The sequence below is a fragment of the Lithobates pipiens genome, unplaced genomic scaffold (genome assembly GCF_037356315.1).
Source record: "Lithobates pipiens isolate NorthernLeopardFrog02 unplaced genomic scaffold, aLitPip1_a1.2 Scaffold_10, whole genome shotgun sequence".
Lineage (NCBI taxonomy): Eukaryota > Metazoa > Chordata > Amphibia > Anura > Ranidae > Lithobates > Lithobates pipiens.
In genome coordinates, this window is record NW_027507686.1 from 33,921,809 (window position 1) to 33,937,305 (window position 15,497).

The window sequence follows — 15,497 nt, forward strand, 5'->3', positions numbered from 1 at the left end:
ACAGAGGCTAGTATGTACAGGAGAAGAGCTTGGAGGATATGACAGTGGGAAGTATGTACAGGAGACGAGTATGGAGGGTAAGACCAAGGGAAGTATATAAATGAGAGGAGTGTGGAGGATATAACAGTGAGCAGTATGTACAAGAGATGAATGTGGAGGGTATGACAGAGAGCAGCATGTACAGGAGAGGAGTTTGCAGGATATGACAGAGGCTAGTATGTACAGGAGAGAAGTGTGGAGGGTATGACAGTGGGCAGTATGTACAGGAGAGGAGTGTGGACCCTCAAAATCATATTTTTTTTTATGGGGGGGGGGGGGGGTGGCAAATGGGCCTATCTTTCCTTATCTCTTTTTGTCAAATTTGTTTATTGAATTTTAACAATTAGTATACATAAGTACATATGGTGGTAGCAAAAGAAACAATCGCATATACGGTAATAATATTGAGTTGTAGTTCCAACATAAACTAAAACAATTTTAGCATGGATCTAACTACTCAAAAGATTACAAATGGGCCTATCTTAAGGTAAGGGGCCTGGAGCTGCAGCTCCAATAGCCCCAATGTTAATTCGGCCCTACAGTATATAGATCACTATGTAAATTATCGGGCCTCTTATAAATACCAGCAAAAAAATAATAAATAAATGGCAGGACTGATCGTAGAGTTTTGTTGAACTTGTTACAACTAAGATATCCCCTGATGAAGCAGATTTGTAGATCTGAGAAACGCGTTGATAGTCTTTTTTTCATCCAGCTGCAGAATTCAGCATAAATAAATGGAAATTTGCTATCACTGTAATGGAACATTGTAACCAGCTTTGGATTGAATGTAATGATAGATCAGTGAGCTAGAGGGTATTGTAGGCTGAAATATGGAGGTAGGACATTTATATCCTGAAATGAGGATAATTGATAATATAATCCACCTCTTTCATATCTTCTTATGTGATCAATAAATATACGATTTATCATACCACAGTTTGTTACATCCATTTGTATGTTTTTCTATAACTTTCTGACTGAAAAGTATATAGGGGCACTCTATGTGCTATTATAGGATGCTATGTGCAGTTATAGAACGTGATGTGTTGGGGGGTCTTTTTGCCGTTACAGTATGTGGTATATATGTGTTGGGGTGGGGAGGTTAGTGTTATTGGAGCTCTATCAGAGAACAATTGGATTTTGGAATTGCTGTTTTTAGCAGTACAATGACTGCTCTTCGCATTGCTCTCCTCTGTAAGCCCTCAGGCCATTTCTCAGCTCCCTCCCGTCTTCTGTGATCTCTGCGAATGAGCGGACACAGAAGATCTGTTTGTGTTTATCTCTTCTCAGATGCTGTAAATCCACAGGCGGTGGGAGCTGAGGGTCCCATATCCCAGGCTGTAGATGACGATAGTGGTTGTGGGGGGGGGGGGTCCTAGGATTACGATGGTGGTTGGGGTCTTGGTCATAGATGAAGATGGTGGTTTGGGTGAATCCCTGGTGGCAGATTGAGAGGTTGGCTGGGGGGTCCCAGGCAGTTGATAATGAAGGTGGTTGGGGGGTGTCCTAGATGGTAGATGGAGTTGGAGGAGTTCTAGGCAGTAGATGATAAAGGCAGTTGAGTGGGGACCCAGAAGGTAGACGAAGATGGCGGTGGGAAGGGCCCGCCAAGCCCATTAATGATACTGCAGAGAATGTAGCCAACGATGGTTGCTGGAAGCTCATATCCAAACTCGCGGTTCTCACATCTCCCCACAGGAAGTACAGTGCTGCTCCAGCTCCACAAGTTTTATATTATCTCCATCTGGTATCTGGGACCCTGCCCCACCATCTCCCATTTAGGGCCTGTGAGCCCCCCCACCATCTCCATCTAGGGTCTGGGAGCATTTGAAGTTCCAACAGGAAAACTGCGGGGCATCTGACCCTCAAACTCTCACCAGTTCTCTTCCAGTTTCCAAAAATGAGCCCAACATGACCCGATTGGGTTCTTGGTGAGGCCTTCACACTTCAGTATCACTCTGACATCTGATGACCTCTATGTGCAAATCTTTGTTACAGCCAAACTCCACCCAGAACCTTTTATTTGGTTTTAGATGGAGCGATAAAGGGTTGCAGACTCTGCCAGGCATTCATTGCTGTGTCTTTCGATTGGGGATATTTACTCCAGGACAGAAATGGGAAATCTCGATAGCCAGGACACAGATAAAAACACGTATCTAGTAGAATGGACGAGGGTGAAAGTTCTGCCACAGGGCCAGGAAATGAGGGAGAACTCAGTCACTGGACTGAGATACCAACTCAGAAATGATACAATCATACAAATCCTGGTGCCTCTGCAGTGTTATTGCCGTGTTCACAAACACCTAGTGACTTGCTACAAAGTTGCAATGTACAGTCTGATCACTGGGTGAAGGGAGACTGAAGAAATGTTTCCTCCTGCCTGCAACAGACCGATAACCTCATATCAGCGTAGGAAAAGTTAGGATGTTGCAGTCTGATCACTGGAGGGAGGGAAGACTGAGGAAATGCCTCCTGCTGCCTGCAGCAAACCAATCATTTCATCTCAGCCTAGACAGTTAGTGTTGCAGTCTGTGCACTGGGGGAGGGAAGAACGCAGAGGCAGAGGTAAGTACATTGTATGACTTTGCATCAGTGTTAGTTCCTTTGGCTGTGCACACTGTGAAGTGTTCCTGGGTGTCGGGGTATAATTGGCACACTATGGCTCCACTCTCTGTCTATCGGGGAACCCCATTCCACTGCTTGTTCAGAATGCTGAGTGTCTGTTTGCAGGAATAAATGCTGACACAGACCCCGTGGCTGGCGGCCTATTAGCTGTACCCATGGCAACGTCTGGTGGTCCACACATTGTAAACAGCCTCTGCTAACCCTTTCACTGTCAGACTTGAGAAAGATTGGAGGGATTTCTGGCTCAGCCTGTGTGCTTAGACCACCAGGGTGGTCAGGTGACCAGCAAAATTATGGAAGAATAGGAGTGAGGTGTCTGTGGGGCTATGCAATATGGCCACACACAAAAAAAAGGGACTCAATGATGGGGGAGGAACTTCCCAGCTGACCCCAAAATAATATTGAAGGGTGAGAGAAGGTTTATATAATACTGGGGATACCATAATCCCCACACCATGACAAAATACTGGAGGACATACCATAATATCTGTGACATGGCATGGCATAAAACCTCAGACACAACGACATACTATAATACATGGAATAATATATGTAATATGCCATAACACCTACGACATGGCATAGCATGTATGACTTGCCATAGTTCCCATGAGATGCCAGAACACCTATTTGACATACCACAATCCCTAAAAAATAACATCAATCCTCCAACATAGAGGCATATCATAATCCCCACAGCATGGTAAGGTTCTCACAGCATAATACTTGCACCATGCCATAACACCCATGACCTCCCATAGTCCACCCAACATGCCCTAACACCCATGACCAGCCATAGTCCACCCGACATGCCATAACACCTATGACCAGCCATAGTCCACCCGACATGCCATAACACCCATGACCAGCCATAGTCCACCCGACATGCCATAACACCCATGACCAGCCATAGTCCACCCGACATGCCATAACACCCATGACCAGCCATAGTCCACCCGACATGCCATTACACCCATGACCAGCCATAGTCCACCCGACATGCCATAACACCCATGACCAGCCATAGTCCACCCGACATGCCATAGTCCACCCGACATGCCATTACACCCATGACCAGCCATAGTCCACCCGACATGCCATAAAACCTATGACCTGCCATAGTCCTGTTGCATGCTTTAACAGCTGGGGGATGTAATCCCCTCAACATGACATAATACTGACATCTCAATGTCTACGACACTATATAACACTACAAACGTCAAAACCTCTACGACACAACATAATACCCACTACATGCCATAGCATCTATGACACTATATAATACTACAACATGTCATAAGGTCTACAACACGCCATAATACCTACAACATGCCATAACATCTATGGCATGACATAGTACCCCCAGCACGGCATAGTCCCGCAACATACCAAACATTGGAGAATCTTTAACAGGACATAATACCTGCAACATGCCACAGTTCCTGTGATATGACCCAATACCTGCGATATACCATAACATCTTTGTCTTACAAGAATACTTGAACGCTCTCCATGCAGCCCATGTGGACATGTTTTTTGGTCTTGTATTAATAATAGCATCAGTTTGAGATACATCTGAGGGTGTTCAGAATTTGACAGCGGCAGCTGACCTGCAGTTAACCTCCTGACCTACAGGTAGCCTTTTTATGATCTGCAGGTGGCCTCCTTCTGACGTGGAGTGGACCTTCTTCTGACCTGCAGTTGACCTCCGGATCTACAGGTAGCCATTTTATGACCTGCGGGTGGCCTCCTTCTGACTTGGAGTTGACCTTCTCCTGACCTGCCGTTGGCCTCGATCTGACTTGCAGCTAACCTGCTTGAAATGGATTTGGCACTCCTGTAGACATGTATGGGAAGGGGAAACCCATTTGAAGTGAATAATATCTCTTACTAGCTAGCTAGGCAAGGCTACCATCCTAAAGGCTTAAGGCTTGGTTCACGGTGCCGTGACTTGGGATCCGGCTTGTGAGACCCCAAGTTGTGGACATGTGAAATTCCATGTCAGTGAGAGCTGTCCTATTTAGCACTACGGAAGTTGCGTCCAACTTTAGAAACGGTTCCTGTACTACTTCAAGGCGACTTCTATCCAACTTGTGTTCATAGACTTTAATGGAAATCACCTCCAAGCCGTATCCTTATCTGTATTGATGTGATTTGGATCTGACATTACAGGAAGATCAACCAGGCAGTGCATGGCATTTTTCTGTGTACAGTTATCTCTGCATACCTGCAAAAGACAATGTTGCTTCAAAGTCGCATAAAGTCACCAGAAAATCAGCAGGAAGTCGCCTGGCAAAGGTGCAACCTTTCAGGTCGCAGTAGTGTGAACCCCAAGGGAAACTTGTCATCGTGGGGCAGCGATTAAATGAGGTCTCCTGACACAAGAGTGCAGAGAAGGACATTCAAAACATATTTAGTCACGGCACCCTCTATATTTCTCTCACAACAAAAGGAGGAAAGAAATGGGACTTGGGTGCTCTTGGTCTTATAACCAACCAATCTCCTTCAACCAGGATAGCCCACCTCATCAATCATCCTTTCAGTGGTCCACACACAAGCAGACGCTGATCTGAAGATCACCTTGTTTCTGCCCCAACGCCTGTGCTGTGGCATTGACAACACAAAAAACATCTACCAGATGTGGAATTACATTGAACACATAGTTACATAGCAAGTAAGGTTGACTAAAGACACCAGTCCATCCTGTTAAACCTGAGTTGAGTGTCTACAATCGTCCCTATCCCTGTACATTGCACACTCACATTGGTCCCTACCCTCAAGGAGCCCACAATCCAAGTTCCCCATTCATATACTAGGGCCAATTTTGGACAGAAGCCAATTAACCTGCCAGCATGTCTTTGGAGTGTGGGAGGAAACCGGAGTACCCGGAGGAAACCCACGCAGGCACAGGGAGAACATGCGAACTCCAGGTAGGTAGTGTCGTGGTTGGGATTTGAACCAGTGACCCTTCTTACTGCTAGGCGAGAGTGCTAACCACTACACACATTCACCACAATTCCACAACCAAAGCAACCAAGCCTGTGCCCCCAAATCCTCCATGGGCAATCTGACCCTATCCCAGAAATCGGTCTTCTCCCCACATTTTGATGGAAGAAGTTTTACAATAACAAGTTTTTCTGGCATGTTATTAATAATGAGGATTTGTCTTCTATGCTTAATGATGTCTAAAACCGTTTAGTCGTACAAGATAATTGCACGGAGTATGGTCACCTTATCTCTGCCTACACTGCCCATGGGAAGAGTAAAACACGGCCGCGTCCATAACTCGGCCTCAGAGATTTCGGCTAATTAGGTCACACGCTGAAGAATCCCCCAGCGATGTCATTAGCACACTTTCAGCCGCCTTCCCCCTAATCTGTCTAATTATTGAGCCATCATCACCGGCACCGGGCCGGAAAAAGGGTTCCATTCGGCAGCGGTGCAGGGGTTAATAGTAGCTGTGTACAGAGGGCGCACGGCAGGGAAAAGGTTAACTCAATGCAAGCACACAATGGCAGCGTCGCTGCACAAAGCATTTCTGACATCGCTGAGCTCCAGCATCCGTGAGAATGGCGCTCTGAGCCGTGGGAACCAACTCCCCCCTCCGATGACCCTCCCCGTCCTCCGGGGCCATCTCTGCAGCAACGCAGCCTCACAGGACATTTAAAGATGGCTTTCCCACCGCACACCGACTAACACTTCGCCATAGAGATCCCATCCACATGACATTGCACCGACTTCGGCCATTCCACCATGAATCCTCCATTTATAGACGGGGAGGAGAATGAAGATAAATTGCTGGTTTTACACTGATGCATTTTTTTCTCCATTTTCACCGATTTTCTTTTTTTTATTCTATTTTGTTAAAGAGAAATCCATTTCTCTCACCGATATTACCAATTAATAAATATGTGACATCTTCAACAAGTATAAAACATTCAGTTCAACGTATTTTGACATTTTTGTTGCTTGCAGTTTTCTTATTCTTTAGAATAAATAAATAAAAAACTAACAATTTCACCTCTTGTCGACAAAATCGTATGAGAGAAGAGAAGAGGGCTCCATTTTGCAAGATTTTGCATGCGTTCATGGAACGCACAAAAAATGTGCATTGCTAATGGCGCCCTAAACACACCTGGCACATTGTAAAAAATAAATAAATAAAAATAAAAAAACACACACAAAGCACAGCACCCAAAAAGGTGCAAGGCACGTTTGTTGTGCATAGGACAACCTGTTCAAATGAACAAGCTGGCCTATGTACAGTATGTGGCACCAAAACACGTGTAAAAGCTTGTGTTTACAAGACACAGATGTGAATGCAGACTGAGATCTGTTATCCACATCAGTTTTCAGAGCCCAAAATGTTCAGAACTCTGGTACCAACAGGGCCATACAGAACATCAGCAGTCCAGAGAAGAGTTGTGGATACCCCATGAAATTGTCCACGTTTTCTCATGTTACAACCAAAAACGTAAATGTATTTTATTGGGATTTTATATGATAGACCAACACAAAGTGGCACATAATTGTGAAGATATTTTTTGCTAAACAAAGACAAAAATTTTTGAAAAAAAAATAAAAACATTTCGTAGTTTGTTATAAAATTTTGCTCCTTCTATAATATTCGCTGATGAGGCTGCACTGATAAGCTGTACTGATGGGCTGCACTTATAAGACGGCACTGGTAGGTGGCATTGATAGTCAAGCTCTGGTGATGAGGCACTAATTGGTGACATTTATAGGGGACACTGTGGGCACTGGTAGGTGGCGCTGGTGGGTACTGGTTAGTGGTACTGGCAGGTGGCACAGATGACTGAGGCTCACCACGATCAGGATTGATATCCCACTCACAGCTGCTGGTGATTGGCTTTTTTTTTGGCCGTGACGAGAAAAAATAGCCGATTACCGGCTTTGTTTACATCACATGATCAGCTGTCATTGGCTGACAGCTCATCACGTGGTAAGGGGGTCGGGATCGACCACTTACTCCGACCAGCCGAGTCTCGGACTCACTGATCACAGAGCGTGCCACACGCATCCTGCAGGGGGTGCGCAGGCTGTTTGAGCGTGGGAGGACGTCTATTGACACCCTCCCGGCAAAGTAGGTCTGCGCTGTAGCCGTTGTACGGCTATAGGGTGGATGGAACAAGGATAATTTGTCTTTTACCTGGGATGCACAAGGGCTTTGCTGACTGAATGTCTTACTACTAGACAGGAGGATAAAGAACTTTTGTTGGACTTTGATTGTTACCCCTGCGAGGGAACCTCTTGTTTCGATCATGCTTTTCTGCAACACCAATGAATAAACGTGGGCAAGAAGCCCTTACACCTACATTGGCATATTGATCACTCTGCTTAAAGCTGAATCTCATAACTGGTGGAGGATGCAGGCAATTACTCTGCTGATCCTCGCTGAAAGGCAAATGTTCTGGTACCTGTTGTTAAAGTTGCATTAGGATAAGAAGTGGAAAAGTTGCAGTAGCAGTGATTAAGGCTAGGTTCACACATGTCCGACTTCAGTTTGCAGCCCGGTGCGGTTTTGTTCACTGGTTCAGGTGCAAATTTTTACTTGAAATTGCACCTAAACTGGACCCAAAATCACAACGGACCGTTTTCAAAAAACACACCACGGCCACCCCGGATATCTGTGAACTGGTCCCAAGAAAGCCGGTCCGGTTCACATGTTATGTGAATCGGATGCAGTAAAAAAACACATCCGCTTTGCATATATGTGAACCAAGCCTTGAAGGGACAGATTAACATTCTGCTGAATCTGTTAAACTGCTCTCCTGGGAGATCGGCTCAGTAGCCACTGCAACCTTGCTGGCAATAGACGGTCCATACCAGTGATGGCAAACCTTGGCACTCCAGATGTTTTGAAACTACATTTCCCATGAATTCTCATGATGCTCAAATACACTTCAGAGTGCAGGAGCATCATGGGAAATGTAGTTCCAAATCATCTGGGGTGCCAAGGTTCGCCATCACTGGTCTATACCACCAAGCCCCTTTTAAACTGCCTTTCCATTTAGGTCTTCCTGTCTCTTTTTCAGGTGGACCTCATTGGAAGGTCCATGCAGCCCTATTGACAAGCAGGTGTAAATGGACTTGTTTACCTTTACACCCGCGTACCTCCAGGTCCATTCTGGCCTGGAACAAAAAAGAAAGAGGATTGCACCCTTTTCTGCTTTTGCAGACTGGATCGGAGGCATTCTGATGTAAATGGACAGATGAGACCTTTTACATCTGGCTGCCTATAGAGTTGACATGGGTCCACTGCCACAAACTGAATGAGCATAGATGTCAACACACAGACAGCTGTGCCCGTTCGCAGGGGATCTGCTTACAGATCCCTTGCTGAAGGGAGCAGAGTTTTCTCTTTGAAAGGGGTCTTAAAGGCCCAGTATATGTCTGTACAATTTGAATCTGCAGCATGGAGGATTTTATCCAAACTAATGCTGCCCAGCAACAGACTTATCATAAGATCCTGTCCCAAAAGCAGCAAATCAACAATAAACCAATAGACTGTTGGAGGCTTAGATGACTGCTTTGACCCAGGCAGTAGAGAAAGACAAACAGGCCTTAGCAGAAGTGCTGCCAGCCCAGACTGCAAGTGTTACCAGAGGAAACCGTGAAGACACCATTTCAGCCACCTCCTACAAAGGATATCATCCCAAGATGATTTGGAGGCCTTATCTACTTCTGAAAGGACTGCAGAAGGGCAGGCCTGGCCTAAGTAACGTTGGGCAGTGCTCGTTGTCCCACTGTTAGGGGAAGACTCCTAAAAGCCATACTTCAATATAATCGCTGATGTTGCCGAAGAATATGACCAATTAAAAGGTGAAATCTTGAGGTGCCTGGGAGTTACAACCTAAGTGAGGGCACAGCAGGTACACAGCTGGAGCTACAATGCAGATGGATTTCCCTACTCCTAAATGTATGACCTAATCAACTTGGTCAAACATTGACTGCAGCCCAATGTGCATACAGGGCTCCAAATTGTGGACAGAGTCATCATGGAATGATGTCTAAGGGCTCCACCTCCAGAACTATGGAAAGAAATGAGTTAAGGTGATCCAAAGTCGGCTGATCTGGCAGGTGGAACACTTTTCTATTCTGACGTGGAGAACCTCTTGGCCAGCTCTTCAGCATCAAGAGCTACCAAAAGGCCATCTCCCTTAGCAATAAGCTCAAAACCAGAATCACTGCCAGTAAAGCCATAAAGAGGAAGCACCGAAAGGCAAGAGTGGTTGGAGGACCACCTCCCGTTGAGAGGCCCTATTTAGAAAGCCTCTGCAGAACCCATAGGCATCCCCAATGTTGGCAATACAGTGAGTGTGAATCACATTGCTGCCAAATGGCCCCTGACCCCCAAGCCTATGGAATGTGGATTAATCACATGGATGTCCTTGTTTGCTCATCTGGGTCTAGCTGCAGATCCAGACATGTTGAGTTTTGTGGTGAAGGTAAGGGAGAAAGGTGTACATGCCCCCAGACTTCAGACCCGGCCCATGGATACTGAACCATTGACCCAGGGCCCGGTAGGATTGGTGTGTGCGAACAGTGACTGTTATGTTAAGTACCCCACAGTGCTGGTGACCTTTGAAACCAGCCTGGTGATTTTTTTGCCCTGAAGTGGCTGTGTCCCCTTTCTGTTGCAGTGGGGAAAGACTTTCAACTTTTCAAAGAACTAAGCAGTGGGAAGTAAAAGGGTCCCGAGCCTGGGGACTGTGGGGTGGATATAAATGTAATAATGCTGGAGGGGTGACCATTGGTGAAAAGGTATCTCTTCCCTTAGCAGTCTTTGCAGATGATCTGGAGGTTGCTCCAGGGATGCCCGATATGCTGGATCTAGAGGTCCTCTAGGACAACTTTAGAACTGCCCAGTGTAAGCCCTTGTACACACGGTCGGATAATCTGTCGGATTGCGTCTTATCGGACCGTGTCGTCGGATAATCCGACTGTGTGTGGTATGCATCGGACTGATTCCGTCCGAATCTCCGTCCGACCCAATTTTCCAACATGTTGGAAATATTTCCCGACCAACTGGGCCGGACGGACCTAATCCGATCATGTGTAGAGCATTTTCATCGGACCAAGTGCCACGCATGATCAGATCAAATTCCTACATCAAAGCTATTGGCTACTAGCCTGAACGTAGTCCCATCGTAACGAAATTATGTCATCACGTTCTGAAAGATCGGATTTTTCGCCAACTTGGCCCGACCGTGTGTATGCAACAGTTTCGGACAAGATCCGACGGACAAAATCCGACAGGCAAAATCCAACGGATTTGGTTGTGGAAATCTCCGACCGTGTGTACAGGGGCTAATACCTACCAGAGTGTCAGACTATAATCGCAGGCAAGCTAGACAGAATTGCCTCAGTAATGCCCCTTGTCAGAGAACACATGCAGCAAGCACAAGAAGCACAGAGTTGAGTGTACAGTAGATCAGTGAAGGTTCAAACTTTCCACCTAAGGGATTGTGTTCTCGTTTTAGTTCCTATCATGGAAAAATTCCTAGCTAAGTGGCAAGGACCCTCTGGAATACTGGAACAGGTTGGGGAGGTAAACTATAAAGGTGTACCAGACAGCTGGAAGAAGGATCAGATCCATCATGTAAATTTAATCAAAGCCTGGAAAGAGAGAAGCCCTCATAGCACAGGATGATAGAACCCCAAAGAAAGGAGGAAGATTAAAGCCCCGTACACACGGGCAGAATGTCGGGAGGCGTTTGCCGGATCAAAAAAAAAAAAAAAAAGGAAGAAGAAAAAGACCGACATTCTGCCCGTGTGCATGCTGGAAAAGCATCAGTCGACCGACTCCTGATCAGCACGCTCAGCCAACGGCAGAGAGCACTGATCGGAGTGTTCTGATTGGGGGAGTGATCTCCCCCGCTGAACACAACAGCTCAGCGGGGGAGATCACTGAATTAACCTGACATAGTTAGTAGAGCAGCTCCAACAAGAGCTGTCAGTTTTTTTTCGTTAAGGAAAAACGAATAATGTGCACTTTAGTGAGGTTCAGATACATGGGTCTATGTCTGCAATGCAACAGCAAGAGTTGAGAGTTTCTACACTGTAACAAAGATTTTCTCAGAGTTCCCAGGCTGCACAAATATAATTAAACATGACACTGTCACTAACCCCAAGGTTCAGTTCGACATATTCCAGAGGCTCACAGAGAGGCAGTAGCTGAAGAACAGATGATGCTAGACCTCGGGGTTACAGAAAATTCTAATAGTGAATCATGTAGTCCTATAGTCTTGGATCCCAAGCCAGATGGTTCCCTAAGATTTTTCTAAATCTTCCAGAAATGTAAAGAAGTGTCAAAATTTGATATTTACCCCATGCCTCGGGTCAGTGAACTAATTGAGAAGTTGGGCAGCCAGGTATATAACCACCCTTGATCTCAGATCCCCAGAGGGTTTGTGGCAGTAATGACTGGATACCCTTTGGGCTAAACGGGGCTCCTGCTACATTCCACCAGATGCTGGATGAAATTCTTAGCCCACATCAAGACTACTTAGATGATGCGGTTACCAGAAGCACAAACTGGGAAAGTCACCTACCTAAAGTGCTGTCCTGAATTCCATTAGAAAAGCAGGCTTAACAGCAAAGCCAGAGGTATGCCACAGTGTTGGAAGAGGCTGGTATCTGGGATACACTATTAGTAGTAGAAGCCACCAGGGAGTGGCCTGCTCCTGTCACCAAGAAACAAGTGAAAACCTTACTGGGTATGGCTGAATATTATTGTAGGTTCATCCCAAACCTTGCACGGTGGCAGCTGCCTTAACGGACTTGACCAAGGGCAAGAGCCGCCTCTGTAGGGATTAAGTGTAATCCAAAGGCTGAATAAGCTTTTCAAGTTTCAAACAGGCTCTATGTAGACAACTAGCGCTGGTAGGCTCAGACTTCAAAAGAATTTGTGGTCCAGACCGATGCCTCACGTGTAGGACTGGGGGCTGTGCTGTGCCACGTGATAGGTGGAGAACAACACCTGTGTGGTATTTGTGTTGAAAGCTGACCCTGGCAGAGGGGCATTAACGTATTGCAGTGTGAGAATGTTTGGTCATTAAGAGGGCATTACAGGCCCTACAGAACTACTTACTGGAGTGCCACTTCCAACTCATGGCAAAACCATGTTCCCTTAAAATGGATGGCCCAGGCTAAGGAGCAATTTGAGGATTACCTGCTGGTTCCTGGCCTTTTAGGATTTTTCTTTTAAAGTGGAGCACCAGGTGGGTTGTAATAAGAAAAAAATGCTCTCTAGAGCCCACGAGTTGAATCAGGAAGGGAGTTATATGGCAAACAGCCCCTGTCACTTCAGGGAAGAGTTGTGGCTGGAGTCTACCTGCCGTATAGGTTTTGGCATTTCATATGATAGACTGGTGGCAGTGAAAGATCTGTAGCTGTATACAGGGGATAAGCACTGGCCACACCTTGTTCCCCACCTGGGGTAAAATTTGTCTTTTCTCAAGGATTATCTGCGCTGTTTGGGAAAGGATGCATATAGGCTGTGTGATTTAGCCAGAAGGCCTAAAAATGTTTGTGGGATTTTGGACTGTTATTTCCCCTGCGAGAGAACCTCTTATACTTGTTATTTTTCTACAACACTGATGAATAAATGTGGGCAGAAAGCACTTAAGAACACTTTGGCATTTGAACCCCACATATCCTATATATGTATTTGAATTGTACTGTATGCCCTACTGTTTTAAAGCTCTGCGCAAACTGTCGGCGCTATGTAAATCCTGTATAATAATAATAATATCATCTAGTGGTCCATTATGTTGGAGGTGTAGTGTTCTTGGTATACAGTGTAAGAGAATCATATTATGGTCAGAGATGGTGGTGAATGTATAGGAATATTTTCCAGCAGAGATCATAAAAGACACAAGACTTGGTTAAAATACTGAAAATCTAAGCATTTAATATAGACATCCTGGTAGCTGTGCTTTTCGTATACAGGGGTTAAGTAGAAATCCTGGACAAAAAAAAAAAAACTCGGAAGTTGGTCTTCGATCTTACAAAAAGAATACACCACAATATTTTGAATATACAGCAGGAAAAGACCTGAAAACAGAAGATCTTATTTGTAAAGGGAATATTGTCTGGGTGGCCTATACCCGACACTGCTGCTGCCACTGGCGGACTTTCAGGATTGGTGCTCATTCCAGGACAGGTTTGACCCCATGTGCTGCAGAGAGGTTTTCTGTCCCAGAACTTGCATTACTTTCCCGAATCAGCCAATGGCAGTCACCAGAGTGCTTTGGCTACGCCAGGAACACAGCTGCTCCGACAGGGTCTCTTTACCATCAACAGGTTTTCTTGGAGGACAGTGTCTAGGAGGACATGAAGGATGAAATACCACCATCCAGGCATAAATTTTGTGTGGATTTGACATAAGGAAGTCACAAAGTGGAATTGTTAGCATTTACTTATGATACAATCCATTAACAGTGAACAGGACCAAAGAGTTCTCATGTCACCCCCTTGGACCTTGCTAGTGAGAGCAGGATGGGGCACTGGTAGAGCTGTACATGCACCCAGTCTTCATATCCATAGTCCAGGGGACAATTCTTATTACCTGTAGCTGTTGTATGTTGCCTTTACTAACACAACATTAGGTTCTATGTGACCCCTCTTGCCTAAAACAGGGTGGAATTATTGCCTTTGTTACACAGGGCAGTATTGCCTTCTATATTACAGCAATAAGGCCAAACAGGTCCCCCCTATACTTTGGACTGTAACAGCTGGCAGTCTATTGTATGACGTTTGACTCCAGAGGACATGCAGTCTCTCCATCTATATACAGAACAGGTGTGGGGCACAGAAATCCTGGGAATGGGGGGCCCTCAGGGTCCCAGGCGTCGATCCATGCTGTCCCCCGCTCTCTGGTGTCTGACTTCCAGGTGTTTATTTTGCACCTTCTCGAAGTGCTGAAGAAGCTCATTGTAGTCTATCTGCACAGAGCCGTCCTTGGGGGATGTTTTGGCAGCTGCTTCGCTGTGCCTGTGGAAAGGAGAGTCATTTCCAGTACTCAAAGTCAGGGAGGATGCAATCAAAGCCCAGAGACCTTACAATTTGGGAAATCCCCCAAACTTGGCATACACTACAGCCTCAATGGGTACAAAATGGGCAGGGTCAATCACATGGCTGCAGAACATCGCACATATATCAACACAGGTGAACAAATGGTTAAAATTTGTATTTCTGTACTTTTCTATAAAATCCTTTTCTTTAAGTCCATGAAAGGACACAGAAATGTAAAATCTTTAGGATATACTGCTGCCTGCAGGAGTATTGGACACCAGCAAACATAAAAACCGTGGCTCAGCACAGGATAGCCCTCCTACTTCCAGGCATGTCTAAAATTTGTAGTGAAGCAGTAACAAGAGCCTGATCATAAACAGTGTGGTGGGACATGTGTCCCTCAATAGACTCCAAGAAAATGATTTTATGAAGAGCACAAAAATAAATTTTTGCTTTCTCATCCGTTGAGGAACACAGGAAGTCTTAAACCCTTAGAACAGCCTTTCTCAACCTTTTCAGCACAGAGGAACCCTTGAAGTAGTTCTCCGGGCTTGGGGAACCCCTGCTAAAAATTTGAAATCTACAACTCATGATACAGTAGTGTGATGGTCAGTGAGAGGAATGGTCCTTACACTTGTGGTCATTGGGAAGAATTGCCTCCTTACAGATAGCTAAAAAGAGCAATGGTGTCAGTGGGAACTTATCTGAGAGGCAGAAATTGCCCAATGCTGAAGGAACCCCTAGCAACCTTTGTAGGAACCCTGGTTGAGAATCACTGCCTTAGAATGTCT

General features: G+C 45.5%; 1 protein-coding gene across 1 annotated transcript in view; it reads right to left on the minus strand.

Moving 5' to 3' along the window:
• Positions 1-13,577: 13,577 nt before the first annotated feature.
• The window catches only part of VAC14 (VAC14 component of PIKFYVE complex), a 70,584-nt gene continuing 68,664 nt past the window's right edge, over positions 13,578-15,497 (minus strand). Inside the window, exon 19 of the mRNA XM_077453539.1 lies at positions 13,578-14,685. Coding sequence (XP_077309665.1) covers positions 14,529-14,685 — 157 coding nt within the window. The 3' untranslated portion in view covers positions 13,578-14,528. The remainder of the gene's footprint in view (positions 14,686-15,497) is intronic.